This window comes from Chanodichthys erythropterus, chromosome 15, assembly GCF_024489055.1.
Source record: "Chanodichthys erythropterus isolate Z2021 chromosome 15, ASM2448905v1, whole genome shotgun sequence".
Classification (NCBI taxonomy): domain Eukaryota; kingdom Metazoa; phylum Chordata; class Actinopteri; order Cypriniformes; family Xenocyprididae; genus Chanodichthys; species Chanodichthys erythropterus.
In genome coordinates, this window is record NC_090235.1 from 8,442,445 (window position 1) to 8,454,942 (window position 12,498).

General features: G+C 35.7%; 1 protein-coding gene across 3 annotated transcripts; it reads right to left on the reverse strand.

Annotated features, from left to right (window-relative positions):
- Positions 1-722: 722 nt before the first annotated feature.
- On the reverse strand, positions 723-11,696 carry LOC137037408 (CMP-N-acetylneuraminate-beta-galactosamide-alpha-2,3-sialyltransferase 1-like). 3 transcript variants are annotated; one of them, XM_067411378.1, is made up of 9 exons: positions 11,676-11,696; positions 11,538-11,582; positions 10,693-10,733; positions 9,723-10,012; positions 7,955-8,148; positions 7,683-7,862; positions 7,558-7,603; positions 7,328-7,447; positions 723-4,255 (listed from the first exon to the last, which is right to left on the reverse strand). In XM_067411378.1, exons 4-9 carry the CDS (start codon positions 10,005-10,007, stop codon positions 4,091-4,093), a joined length of 990 nt encoding a protein of 329 aa, XP_067267479.1. In that variant the 5' UTR covers positions 10,008-10,012; positions 10,693-10,733; positions 11,538-11,582; positions 11,676-11,696; the 3' UTR covers positions 723-4,090. The 3 variants fall into 3 exon arrangements, with proteins under 3 accessions (XP_067267479.1, XP_067267478.1, XP_067267480.1); XM_067411377.1 differs by lacking the exons at positions 11,538-11,582; positions 11,676-11,696 and having other exon boundaries at positions 10,693-10,831; XM_067411379.1 differs by lacking the exons at positions 7,328-7,447; positions 11,538-11,582; positions 11,676-11,696 and having other exon boundaries at positions 10,693-10,831.
- Between the last annotated feature and the right edge of the window lie 802 nt (positions 11,697-12,498).

A 12,498-nucleotide genomic window follows, 5' to 3' on the forward strand; every position in this document is an offset into this window, starting at 1 on the left:
TGACCCTTGCTCCTGAGTTTCTTCACTTGCATTGCTGTTTCATAGATAAACCAGCTATCTTGTTTTATGAGGTCTGTATGAACCTGTTTGAACACAAACCTAGCCTAGTGTTTAACAAAAAAAAGTGGATCCTGAAAATTGTGGTTATTTCAGGCAGGGCTGTCAACTTTTGAGTTCAGCAGTAAGTGAGAATTAGGGGTAGGGGTTGGGGTAATTTGCAAAAAAACAAACAAAAAAAAAAACAAAACGTTAATCACAAGAAGTGCAGTGCCTACTGAGATTTGGTAGCCTATCAGAATAGAATTACATCAAGTTTACTGACATGTTACACAATGTAAACAATGTTTACATGGTACAATGACTACAGTGTTTTTATTAAGGCTGGGTAATAACAGTTTTCATGATTCACTGATGCGGTTCAATATGGATTTGTTGAATATGGATTCAATATGGATTTGTTGAAAGAATGTTAATTTCTTTCAACAATCCCCTAAATTCTACACAGGGAATGATTCCTGTCATCATTATTAGATTAAAATGAACTGATTTGTATACAATTGCATATAAGGCAGCTTTTATAATCATGATGTCATAATAATAACTTTTTAAAGAGGCTTAATTGAAGTAAATATTAACAAGTAACATTTTGGCCATTGTTAAGGCCTTCATCAGACATCAAGAACAGCTATTTCCGAAAACTTTAGGCATCTGACTTGGTGCCTCGCTGCCCTGTCATGCAATCCTCATCTGGGAAATCCAATTTTCTAGTCTGGGATCATGTAGAGCCCTTTGAAACTGCACTGAAACTGCAATTTGGACCTTCAGCCGGGTGAACCCCACCGAAGTCCACTATATGGAGAAAAATCCTGGAATGTTTTCCTCAGAAACTTTAATTTATTTTTGACTGAAGAAAGAAAGTCTTGAATGACATGCGGGAGTAAATTGACCTTTCGCCGGGAGTTTGATTGACAAGCGATCTAACCAATCAGAACGCTGCATCCACCATTTTCTCAGACAAAGCAGCCAGTAGAAAGATTAACCTTGGAGTTAAACTTGAAAAATGGTGTGTATTGACGTCTTTACGCGTTCAAAACAACATTCATTCTCATGTTCATGGACTAATAGGAAAAGATGATCGGTTTTTACGAGCGGTTGAGCTGAGGATCTACAGCAATCTGTCACGACCATGGTCACGACACATTAAAGAGCAACAAAACGGTTTTTATTGTTTGAATTTCTTTAATAACTACACGCTTTGAAAGCTAGGACTTTGTTTAATATCATAAGTCTTGTCTGTCGATGTGTGGTCAGTATCCTCTTTGTTCCGCGATGTATTTTTCACTGCATGTGGCGTGACAGCGCTACGGCTTGGCGGACAAAGCAACAGTAACTAAGGGGGGCGGGGCTCGGCGAAAGGCTAATTGTCAGGAATTTTTTAAATTCTGAAACGAACTAATCCTTTAAGTATAGGCTAAAGGTGGGTGACAGCTAAGTGTGTAAAAAAATACAGATCTGTTTTTTTCCAAAAAAGGTCTTTAATGAGCCCTGATTTGGTCACACAGACATCCAAAAAATCCAGTTTCCCCACTTAATGACATTGTAAATTGTTTAAAGAGTAAAATATAATGAACATGTTCTATAATGCAAAATGCTCCTCACTAGAGATTATTATTCCAGCCAACTAACATGCTCTGGTCACTGAATGGCTTTTCTTATTGTTTACAAGCTGTTTCAGAGAGAGGAGAGTCTTCTGGCAAAAAGAGAACAGGACAGAGCTGGTAATTAAACGAGAATCAACTATTATTTATGATAATTATTTTATCCCTTAAAACTCATCTTTGATCACCAAAATTACATTTAAATATTTTTCCTGTGAAAAAAAAAAAAAAAAAAAAAAAAAAAAATCTCATGCCTCAAAACAGCTTTAATGCAACTCTACACCATTCCTTTATTTGGTATAGGCTATGCAAACTTATATGCAAATTAGCTTAAATTCAAAATACCTGATCCACTCGCTCACTTGCATTCTAGTTAGTAAATGGTGCACAATGGCAGGTGGAAATACTGGTTTAATTCAGCCATATATGTTTGAAGAAGAAACTGATTCAGAAGGAGAAGTGGAAGAGTTAGTTACAGGCTGGTCTACAAGTCGATGCATAAGAATGTTATGCATATCACTCTTACGCTATCACTCTCTACGATATCAGACACATAATATGATAAGCCTTTTGCTTGTTATCAAACAGCTAATGTTACACACCATGGGTGCGTCCTAATTCGAGTTTTTAAGTAGGCTACAAATAATGCGAGTAGCATGCGTTCACACAGAAAATTCCAAAAAGAAAAAGTGCACTTTAAATACCCGGCTGATGCACTAAATTAACGGAAAAAACGAAGTGTGGAATGTAGGAAATTTCGCAAGGGGATCAGACACCGATGTTTATTGACAAAAATAAGCATACAATTCATACACTATGAATGAGTTACAGTGCATATTTAGTGTATAGTGCGTCATTTTGGACATAGCTAACTCATGTTCCCGTTCGCTATCTTAATCTGCCTTCTAAAAATCAGCATCTTTAACGCTTTGAACATCGACGTCAATGAAGGCCAACCTAGAAAAAATGTACCTGTGGGAACGTTTTCGCGAGTCACACCGTACCAACTACAGTTTCGATGTGAAATGTCCACTGAGTGGCGCTTAAAGCATGTTCATTTTTTTATTTTTTATTTTTTTTGCCGGAACAGATAAACTTGAATATGGTACATTTTTATGACGGTGTTTTTATATGAATCACCGCAGTTCAGATTTGAAATTTGCACTTTTAAAATAACGTATAACCAACACTACACCTAAACCTACCCGATCATGGTAACAAACGCAAATGTGATATAAAAAGCATCCATAATCGTGCTGTTTTAGCTTGTTTAGATCACTCTTTGAGCTCTTTTACTCTCCTTTCTCGTCAGAAAAGCGAAACATATGGAGCTGGTTAAGCGATGCAAAGTCCAAAATATATTCGTTTACAAATCGTGCACTCTGGTTAAAAAAAAAAAAAAAAAAAAAAACGTTTTGAAGTCATAACATAATATTGTGCAAGGAGACGTAAAAACGAGTCTTTATTCAAGCCATAATCTGACACCGTAATCGTACAGGGTATCCTTGCGGTGCAATTAGAGAATTGAGATTTCCTTCAAGATGGCCCTCGATCGGTTTCCAGGTCATATGATGGAGGACGGAAGAGCGAGAAAACGAGGAGGGGTATTGAGAAGCACCCCAGATTGCGAAAGGCCCTAGGCCTTATGCAGCCCCGCCCCTTTTCAGAGCTGCACTTGTTGTCTTTTGACTTCCGGTTTGTATTTCCACAGCGATCTTACTTATTTCGTTTTAAAATCGTCCCGGTGTACTGACATTTGTTAAGACATCTGCTTTAAACATTACGCTCACGAAACTTTCATTAACTCTACAACAAGTAAATCCACTTCACCAGCTAATTATTCTTTGACAACGATGATAGAAATGTACAGAGCTACTGCAAAAACGGAAGTTCAAAGACAACATTATAAAGATGGCGGAACGTTTCTCTGGCGATAGTTCATCACAACATCGTAAAATAGCCTAATGCACATAATTCATCCGCTATATTGTTAAATATACGATTATATATCAACAGAAAATAGACCGGAATAACTGGCTTCTCCCCAGCTTCAGAATGATATAGGCCCACTCCGCATGATGACTAGATTGGTTACAACATATTTGTGTCATAGAGAACAACAAATGGCAATTGGTGTTGACTTATGAATCTACACATAGTTTGTCTTAAAGCATATTAAAAACAGCACATAGGCAAAACGACTTTAAAATTTAGATTTTCATGTTACATTGCTTTCCCGAAAGAACTTTAAAATGAAAGAGCATTCCTTTCTTGAAAGAACATTCCTATACATTTTTTTTTCTTTTTGGGCACAGCTCTCAAAACATCACCAACATTTATATTAAATACATTAACATTTATATTAATTTTTACATTCCTCTCAGACCTGAATCCATCTTGAAATCCTTCAAATGTAAGAACTGTTTTCTTTATCAATACCCTTTATATATTGAAATCTTGTTTCTGTGTACAAGTTGATGCATTGTTGTATTTTCAATGTCTCCTTTATGAGGTCCGCCTTTAAAGTTAGTGTGAGATTTGTCAAAGTAATGATGCCAGGTTCCATCACTTTTAGCTCCAAACCCAAAGACATCCACCTGCGTAAAAGACAGAGCTGTCAGGAGTTGCCATTTCAGGGTGTTCTATCTGGTGGCAATATGACACTGGGATTTAAACTGTGTTAAAAGCTATTCAAATATCATTCCATAATGGTGCATTTATACATACATTTCTTAATGGTGCATTCAGTGTTTTTTTTTTTCTCACTAAAAACTTTTAAATAAATTGGTAAATGTTTTGAGATAGATACATAAGATAAATAGCTTACTGCAAAAAAGTGCATATTTTTATATGAAGATCGGGATAAAAAGCATATACCTAAACACAAAATAATGTTATTTAAAAAGGAAATTATCATTTAGGTTAAAGGGTCATGAAACCCCAAAACACTTTTTTGAGATGTAAACAGATATGTATAGGCTGCACATCATTGAAAACACTAAAGGTACTCATTAATGTTATACATGAGTGAGAAATAGTTATTTTTGCATTTTTCAGAGCAATTTCTGTCTTCCTGTTTGAAAAGCTGAGTCGGAGCAAAATCACAAAATCTGACGTCATCGTGTACTTTCGAACATGCTGATGTAGATTCTCGACATATATATCCATGACATAAAGCTCATTCAATCCAATCACTGCACTTTAGTATGCATACGATTATAATTGCAGTATTATGCATGAGGAAGTGTCACTGCTCTCGCCTCGGTCTGTTGTCATTCAGAGACATATCGTTGGTGTTAGTTTCCTCAGTGCTGCAACACAATGTGTTTTCCTGCGACACGACCAGAGCAGAGGTTTGTGTGCATGTGGATTGTTTTGCAGTAATCTACCAGCACAAATGGAAAATATGTTCTCGTGAGATCGCATTAGGGGGGTGTTATTGTAACATTATGTAGTGTTATTGGATAATTTATTTCTTCTCTAGCTATCTATCATAACTTTATGGAATTTATTTATAACCATTCATCAAATTCTAACATAACAGTGATTCTAAAAAGAAATAGGCTAAATTATGTTATATATTGAAACCGCCAGTAGGTGGCAGCGATTCGACTTTTTAATGAGTGAGCTACTTGATTCAGCCAATTCCTTCAAAAGTCAGATTAATTAAGGAAGAAAACAAACACCAATTTGAATACTTTTGTCATTGATAAGACGCTATTGAAAAATGAAGTAACAAAATAGATGCCTGTTTTAGTAACTGGTTACAGTTACACTGATAGTTATGGCTAAATTGCAATGGATTAGCTAGCTAAAATATATGTGTAGTGTACTTAGCTATTACAATGTTTTCAGACCTCCTTCTCAGTACATGCTTTATTCTTTTTAACGTCCCTCTTTGGACAGAAGTTTAATATAGTCGGCTGGGCAGCGGTTCTCTTCATTTTTTGGTGCTACCCGCTCTCTTTCATTCAAACAGTAGAGCTCCACTCGCGTTGTGTTGGTGAAAGTGCAACGCGCGTTGGTTGGGCGTTACCAATCGGTTCACTGGAGGGGGGGGGGATATTTTTTTGACTTATTTATTATGACAAACACATATTCGATTATAAACAAAATTATTGTTACAAAATAAATGAACTTTACATATTTTAGTATAGATCTACTGTAATTTTCATGTTGAAATATTGGGGGGGTTGTAACTGATGGATTTGAATATTGGGGGGGGGGGTTACCTCCCCCCGTCCCCCCCACAAACTACGCCCCTGGTTCAAACGCACGAACCGTATAGGGCGGCTATGTTGTTTCCTTCAGCACAGCAGCACGAGTTGTTTGTATTAAATATAAAAATACTATTTTGCTCGCGATGCGGTCAGAGCTGGAGTTTGAATACGAACACGTGAAAAATACGACTGTTATTTTGATATACAGGTGGAGCGCGCATACGCTCGGTTTCAGCGCGGAGCTCCGCGATGAGTTTAATAACACTGGCCACGTGGCACATAGCTCATACAGAATAAAGTATCTTTGTTTAAAGTTTTTATTTCACACATTCTCTTGCAGCAAACATTAACCAGCACACTGTAGTTATGCACACATATTTCATCAAGTCTTCTTCAAATGAATTATATGTGCAAACTGGACACTGATGCAGTGGTGTGTATCTGAACGCAATGACACGATTATTCTAAAAGACAGATTTTGAGACTGCAGTGCTCGTAAATGTAATCAAAGTAGCCTATTATTAGCCCTATTAAATATTATTCCACATTTCTCCCTTGTGCTTGGGAGTTTGTTGTCATTCTCTCCGTGCTCATATATTAATATTCATTATTCTGTATAATGAGTGTGTTGTATGTCTGTGCTTCATTGGTTTTTCTCTCCCCTCTTCCCCCCTCTACACTCCCACTTTTCCAGAGCTTTACACGCCCATTTTCACAGACTTTTTGAAACTCAGAGGTGTGAACGACCAGGGTAAAACAGGGGGGTTTCATGACCCTTTAAGGAGTGTCTATTTACACTGTGCAAATAGCCCGCCTTGTTCTTAGGGGCTATTTACACTAACCGCACCCACTATTGTCTGATTGAGAGACAATACCAAAGAAATCCAGCTGATAAGTGTGGAGAGTAAGATGGGTGGTGTTAGTGATTTTGCAAAGACAGACTGGAACATCATTCCTTTCCGAAAATGTAGTACTCTAACCCTATCCCTAAACTAACCCTACGCATAACATATCCCTAAAATCAATGTTGTTCCGGGATCAACAAAGATATTGATTTAGGAACATGTTGCACTTGAGTTGGTCTCTGCATTTTACTGAATTCATTTTCTCCCTTTTCTTATTGCTTATAAGCTAGGCCTAGGAGTATCGTTTATTTTAAATAACAATTAAGAAAATATTTGAAAAGTGTAAATAAGATGCCTAGCTGGTATTTATTTGATAGTGGAAATAGGGGAGGTAATGTCAAGTACAACGTAATAAAGCAGCATCCATTTATGATTTTAATAAATATAATCATATTCACTGACTATGTTATTATTGCATACTATTTTGTAGTGTAAATAGCATTTAATGAGCTAGTTATTTTTTTTCTCTTTTAAAATATGGAAACTCTGTTGATAACATCAGCAATCATAAACGCAAGCATCATGAACAACACAAACAGTTTACCTGATCACAGATATGCAGGGCAAATACTACTGTAATGAAACCAGTAGAAGGATATTTGCCATTTTTCTGCAGCCATTTCTCGTAGACATACTTTATAAAAGCAGGGTGGAGGATCATCACCTAGACAGAACCAAAACATTTATGAGATATACATATCTGCTTATTATAGGGCTTAACAATCAATCTCTCAATAATGAGTCTCATTGACATTGATTTAATGATATGGATACCTTATTCTCATTTGCCTTGATTGAAGATTTGACTCGTGTGTAGGTGCTGAGGAACAAAATGAAGATATAGATAATCATTTGCTTGCTTTCAGAATTATTTAATTGTTTAAATAAACAGTGCTCACTGCGTGATGTGTCTAGTGGTGAAGGTGCTTATGAGCCACTGCATGTCACGAATCTTAAAGGGAAAAAGCACCAGATGTGTGTCATCCTCCAAGTCCACAGCGCTCTCGGGATACAGAATCCGGTGAGTGGTCTTGGACCCCACATCCTTCTCGTAACCTTTTGTCGGGCCTTTATTTATCCTGAGAGAAAAATAAGATCATTCCTATACCACAAACAGGGTTGAGATCCACTGCTGATCTTTATTCTGTGTAATAATCTGTTCTTCTAATACCTAATGACTAAGTCATGGCTGTCTATTAGTTGACCATAGTAGGATCCCAGGAGGTTCCCAGAATTTCCCACCACAGCACAGGTTCTGCAGCGATCTGGACCAGCATCCAAGTAGTGTTCTTCATCGGGGAAGAGAGAAAACAACTGGTCCACCACCTCTGTGTAGTTGACTCTGAACCTTGACGGTTGTAGACCCTGTACAAATATTTATAGAGATACAAATTTGCATCAAGACAACAATCTCGTCATGCAAAGACTATCAATATAGGATGATTTTATTTTCATTTTCACATCAGGACATTCCTCAGCTGGCTGTATACTTTTAGTTTGCTTAACTTCCTGATTGTCATCAGAATGAATATGTGAAAATGTAGAAACTACGCAGTAATTATTTTGCCACAGAATATGTAAAATGAAAAGAACTTCTCATAAATCGAAAACTGCCATTGTAAAATATTTCCAGTTGGTTGAACTTAGAAACCTGCTGCCATAAAAACTGAAGATAACCTTTGTTTCAACTCACAAATAGTCAAGACATGGAGTAAGTTTCATTTTTGAAAACTTATAAACTTGAGTTCAAAACTTGTCATAGCAACTGGAGTTACAGAGAAGAAATAAGTTAACTTATTTGGGGCTATCACGTCTTACAGTATGAAATATTCACATACACACACACACACACACACACACACATATATATATATATATATATATATATATATAATTACAGTACAGTCCAAAAGTTTGGAACCACTGAGATTTTTTAATGTTTTTAAAAGAAGTTTCATCTGCTCACCAACGCTACATTTATTTAATTGAAAATACAGTAAAAAACAGTAATATTGTGAAATATTATTACAATTTAAAACAACTGTGTACTATTTAAATATATTTGACAAAGTAATTTATTCCTGTGATCAAAGCTGAATTTTCAGCATCGTTACTCCAGTCTTCAGTGTCACATGATCCTTCAGAAATCATTCTAATATGCTGATTTGCTGCTCAATAAACATTTATGATTATTTTCAATGTTGAAAACAGTTGTGTACTTTTTTTTCAGGATTCCTTGATGAATAGAAAGTTCAAAAGAACAGCATTTATCTGAAATACAAAGCTTCTGTAGCATTATACACTACCGTTCAAAAGTTTGGGGTCAGTAAGAATTTTTATTTTTATTTTTTTGAAAAGAAATTAAAGAAATGAATACTTTTATTCAGCAAGGATGCATTAAATCAAAAGTGGCAGTAAAGACATTTATAATGTTACAAAAGATTAGATTTCAGATAAACACTGTTCTTTTGAACTTGCTATTCATCAAATAATCCTGAAAAAAAATATTGTACACAAATATTTTGTACAATTGTACACATTAAATGTTTCTTGAGCAGCAGATCAGCATATTAGAATGATTTCTGAAGGATCATGTGACACTGAAGACTGGATTAATGATGCTGAAAATTCAGCTTTGCATCACAGGAATAAATTACTTTGTCAAATATATTCAAATAGAAAACAGTTATTTTAAATTGTAATAATATTTCACAATATTACTGTTTTTTACTGTATTTTTAATTAAATAAATGTAGCCTTGGTGAGCAGACGAAACTTCTTTTAAAAACATCTTAGTGGTTCCAAACTTTTGGACTGTACTATATATATATATATATATATATATATATATATATATATATATATATATATATGAAAATAGACTTTATTTAGTTTACAGTGAATCATAGGACCCCGCTTTCAATATTTTAAAGTCTTACCCTCCACCATTTGTATGCGTCTCTATGTAACAAGCTGTTTCTTCTGTTGAGCAGGGCTGGAATGGTGGGATTGTAACGATAAACGAACCAGTCATCGTCCATAAATCCCATGATGCAAGTTTTACAGGAGCATGAAGGTTCGAAGATTAAATCATCAAATGAGTATATGGTATCGTCCATCGGGGCGTTTTGAGTGTACAGAAGAAAGATGGTCATGAAACTTAAGGGCAAGATGATGAAGCGAGACGTCTGTCTGCTGAAGACACTTATATTCTGCGTGCGCATTTTCCCTGGACAAATAAAGTTTTGTTAGCCTACTAAAAATACAGAAATACGTCAGTTTTTCCATTTTAATCTTTTGATACATGATTTACATTATAGCGGCATAGCTTTAAATGACAACAGTCTTTGTGTGGCTAAAGTTCAAACCACCGCACTGTAAAAATGTCATCATCATAATCATGCATATGTCGCTTTCTGCGTGAATTCTCACACTTTAAATTAGATTTTTCAAAGTAGGCTAATAGTAAAAGTGCAATGTAACTTCGACACCGTTTTGGTTGGACTCGAAAAAACAAAACAAAAAAAACAACAACAACAAAAACAGCATCATTCATTTAAAAATGCGTATTTTGGTGGGAACAATGAGTAGGCTATATTGTTTTTGACGTGAATACGACTTTTATTTTAATTTACTTAATTATTTAATAATACATCAGAGGGTTAATTAATTTGTTTCAGATCGCATATATCACTGATTTCATTTCGGTTAAATATTAAAAACATAAAACTATATAGGCTATATATATAAGATTTAAAACAGTGTTTCACCAACATAAGTGTCCAATATGGGACTGTTTGACACGGAATTGTTTAATACACTATCACAATATTTTATAAATGTTGCATTTCAGAGACTGGTATATATAAGACAAAATTAAATGATCGTAGTATAAAAGGTGAAACTTACCAAATTGATAAGAAGTTCAGGTTGACAGGTTTTAGTGAAGTCTGTATAAATATATTATGGGCAAAAAATATACTCAGCAATATGTTTTATTTCATGTCATCTGAATCTTTAAAGCATGAATGCTCGAAGCCTCCCCAAACCAAGGAGAACTTCAAGTTGGTCCATGGGCGTAGGTTTGGTCTCAGCTTTGGTGCGGACACCCCCCCCCGGAATTCTTTTGTTGTAAGATACCAGTGATTTAATGGTGAATTCCTTTTTTATTATTAATACAGAATATCACAATACAGAAGTGAATCTACTTCATCTCATTATATTGTATCCTGAGTCAGGATTCCTGACCCCGATATACCATATATCCTGTATACTGTCTCTAAAGAGCTAGTATAACGGTATAATCTCAAAAATGCACTCTCAAAAAATAAAAATAAAAACCTGAGACTGTGTAATGCTGCACAACCAAACATTTTATTAACAGAAATTATGTACATTAGTATTTAGGCCTACACTAACAAAAAATACTCTGCCACAAGGAAACAAATCTAAAAAAAATAAATATAATAACCTTTTTCTACACTATTTACCTTCCACATTAACAAACAAACATAATTTACTATGTACATTAATAGCCTATTTAAAGGCCTACTTACAAAAAAAAAAAAAAAAAAAAAAAAAAACTGTTGGCTAATTGACATTCAGTTACTTGCTAACGTAGCATTCTATCATCCTGGGTAACACATACTATCACCAGTTAATATTATTTTCCACAGTAGAATCTGCATTTGAAAGCCTGGTCAGTCATACTGCTAATTTATTTGTGTGGCTAGCTAGTTATTTTGCCTACTTACACTCTGACTCTGCTTTATGAAAAAGCTTCTTATGTCCCGTGGCATCTACAAAGTACAAAAAGGGGCAACAAAACGGAATATTAAAATGTTTTTACTCTGGCCTTTGTATGTGGCAGAGAGACAGCCCTGGTAACTTACCGTCGGCGTCGTCAACATGCGCGCTCGCGCGCGCGCGCACACACACACACACACCACCCGCTCGCTGCTAGTGCAAGCACAAAAGTAGTCCCGGCCCGCGCTTGTAGCCTGTAAGATACCCCGTCGCCAATCAAATTACGGCGTTTCTTGTACTGTCGTCGTCCTGGCCGTTAGAATCGATCCAAATAGCAGTGCAAAGATCCAAATAGCAGTTCAAAGGAGCTTGCTAAATATTGGTGGGGACAAATTTGTCATCTCAAAATATTGATAGGGACTAGTAGCGTCCCCCCTAAACCTACGCCCATGTGTTGGTCCCTCAACTAGTGGGACTGGTTTTACCTGATCACACCCGATTGATACAGCCAAAAATGCACCGAAGTATTAGAAGTATTAGATCTAAATACTATTAAAATAAAAAGCCAAAGCATGCTTCTGGTTCTTGGTATAAAGCATTTTGAAAAATGTAACCCAAAGAAAGTGTGCTTATACGAGAAATGCTTTGAAAATGCTTTGAGGTGAAATGTTCTTGTTTTCAAACTTCTGCAAAAGTTATGCACAGTGTACATAACAAGGGGAAGGGAGGTAAGAGAAAATGGGCGTACCGAGAGGAGGCATGCCGAAAGGTGAATTGCTAGAGCATTTGCGCACAGATAATAAAAACTAGGACTTTTGTTTTAATGCGCAATTTAGGCGAATTAATTGGTTACGAAAAAAAAAAAAAAAAAAAAAAAAAAAAAGCGTTAAAATTATTAAAGCATTTAACGCACCCGCCCAAGATATCTGACATTTCAGTTGACTGAGGTGAACATGATGCAGGGTAACA

What these genes read in the sequence shown, in the direction of transcription:
- LOC137037408 (XM_067411378.1), bottom strand. Translation starts at nt 10,007, where the DNA reads ATGCGCACGCAGAATATAAGTGTCTTCAGCAGACAGACGTCTCGCTTC. An exon ending in TCAAGGCAAATGAGAATAAG is followed by an intron (nt 7,448 to 7,557) that starts GTATCCATATCA and finishes GGTTCTGTCTAG; the next exon opens with GTGATGATCCTCCACCCTGC. An exon ending in CCCTGCATATCTGTGATCAG is followed by an intron (nt 4,256 to 7,327) that starts GTAAACTGTTTG and finishes TCTTTTACGCAG; the next exon opens with GTGGATGTCTTTGGGTTTGG.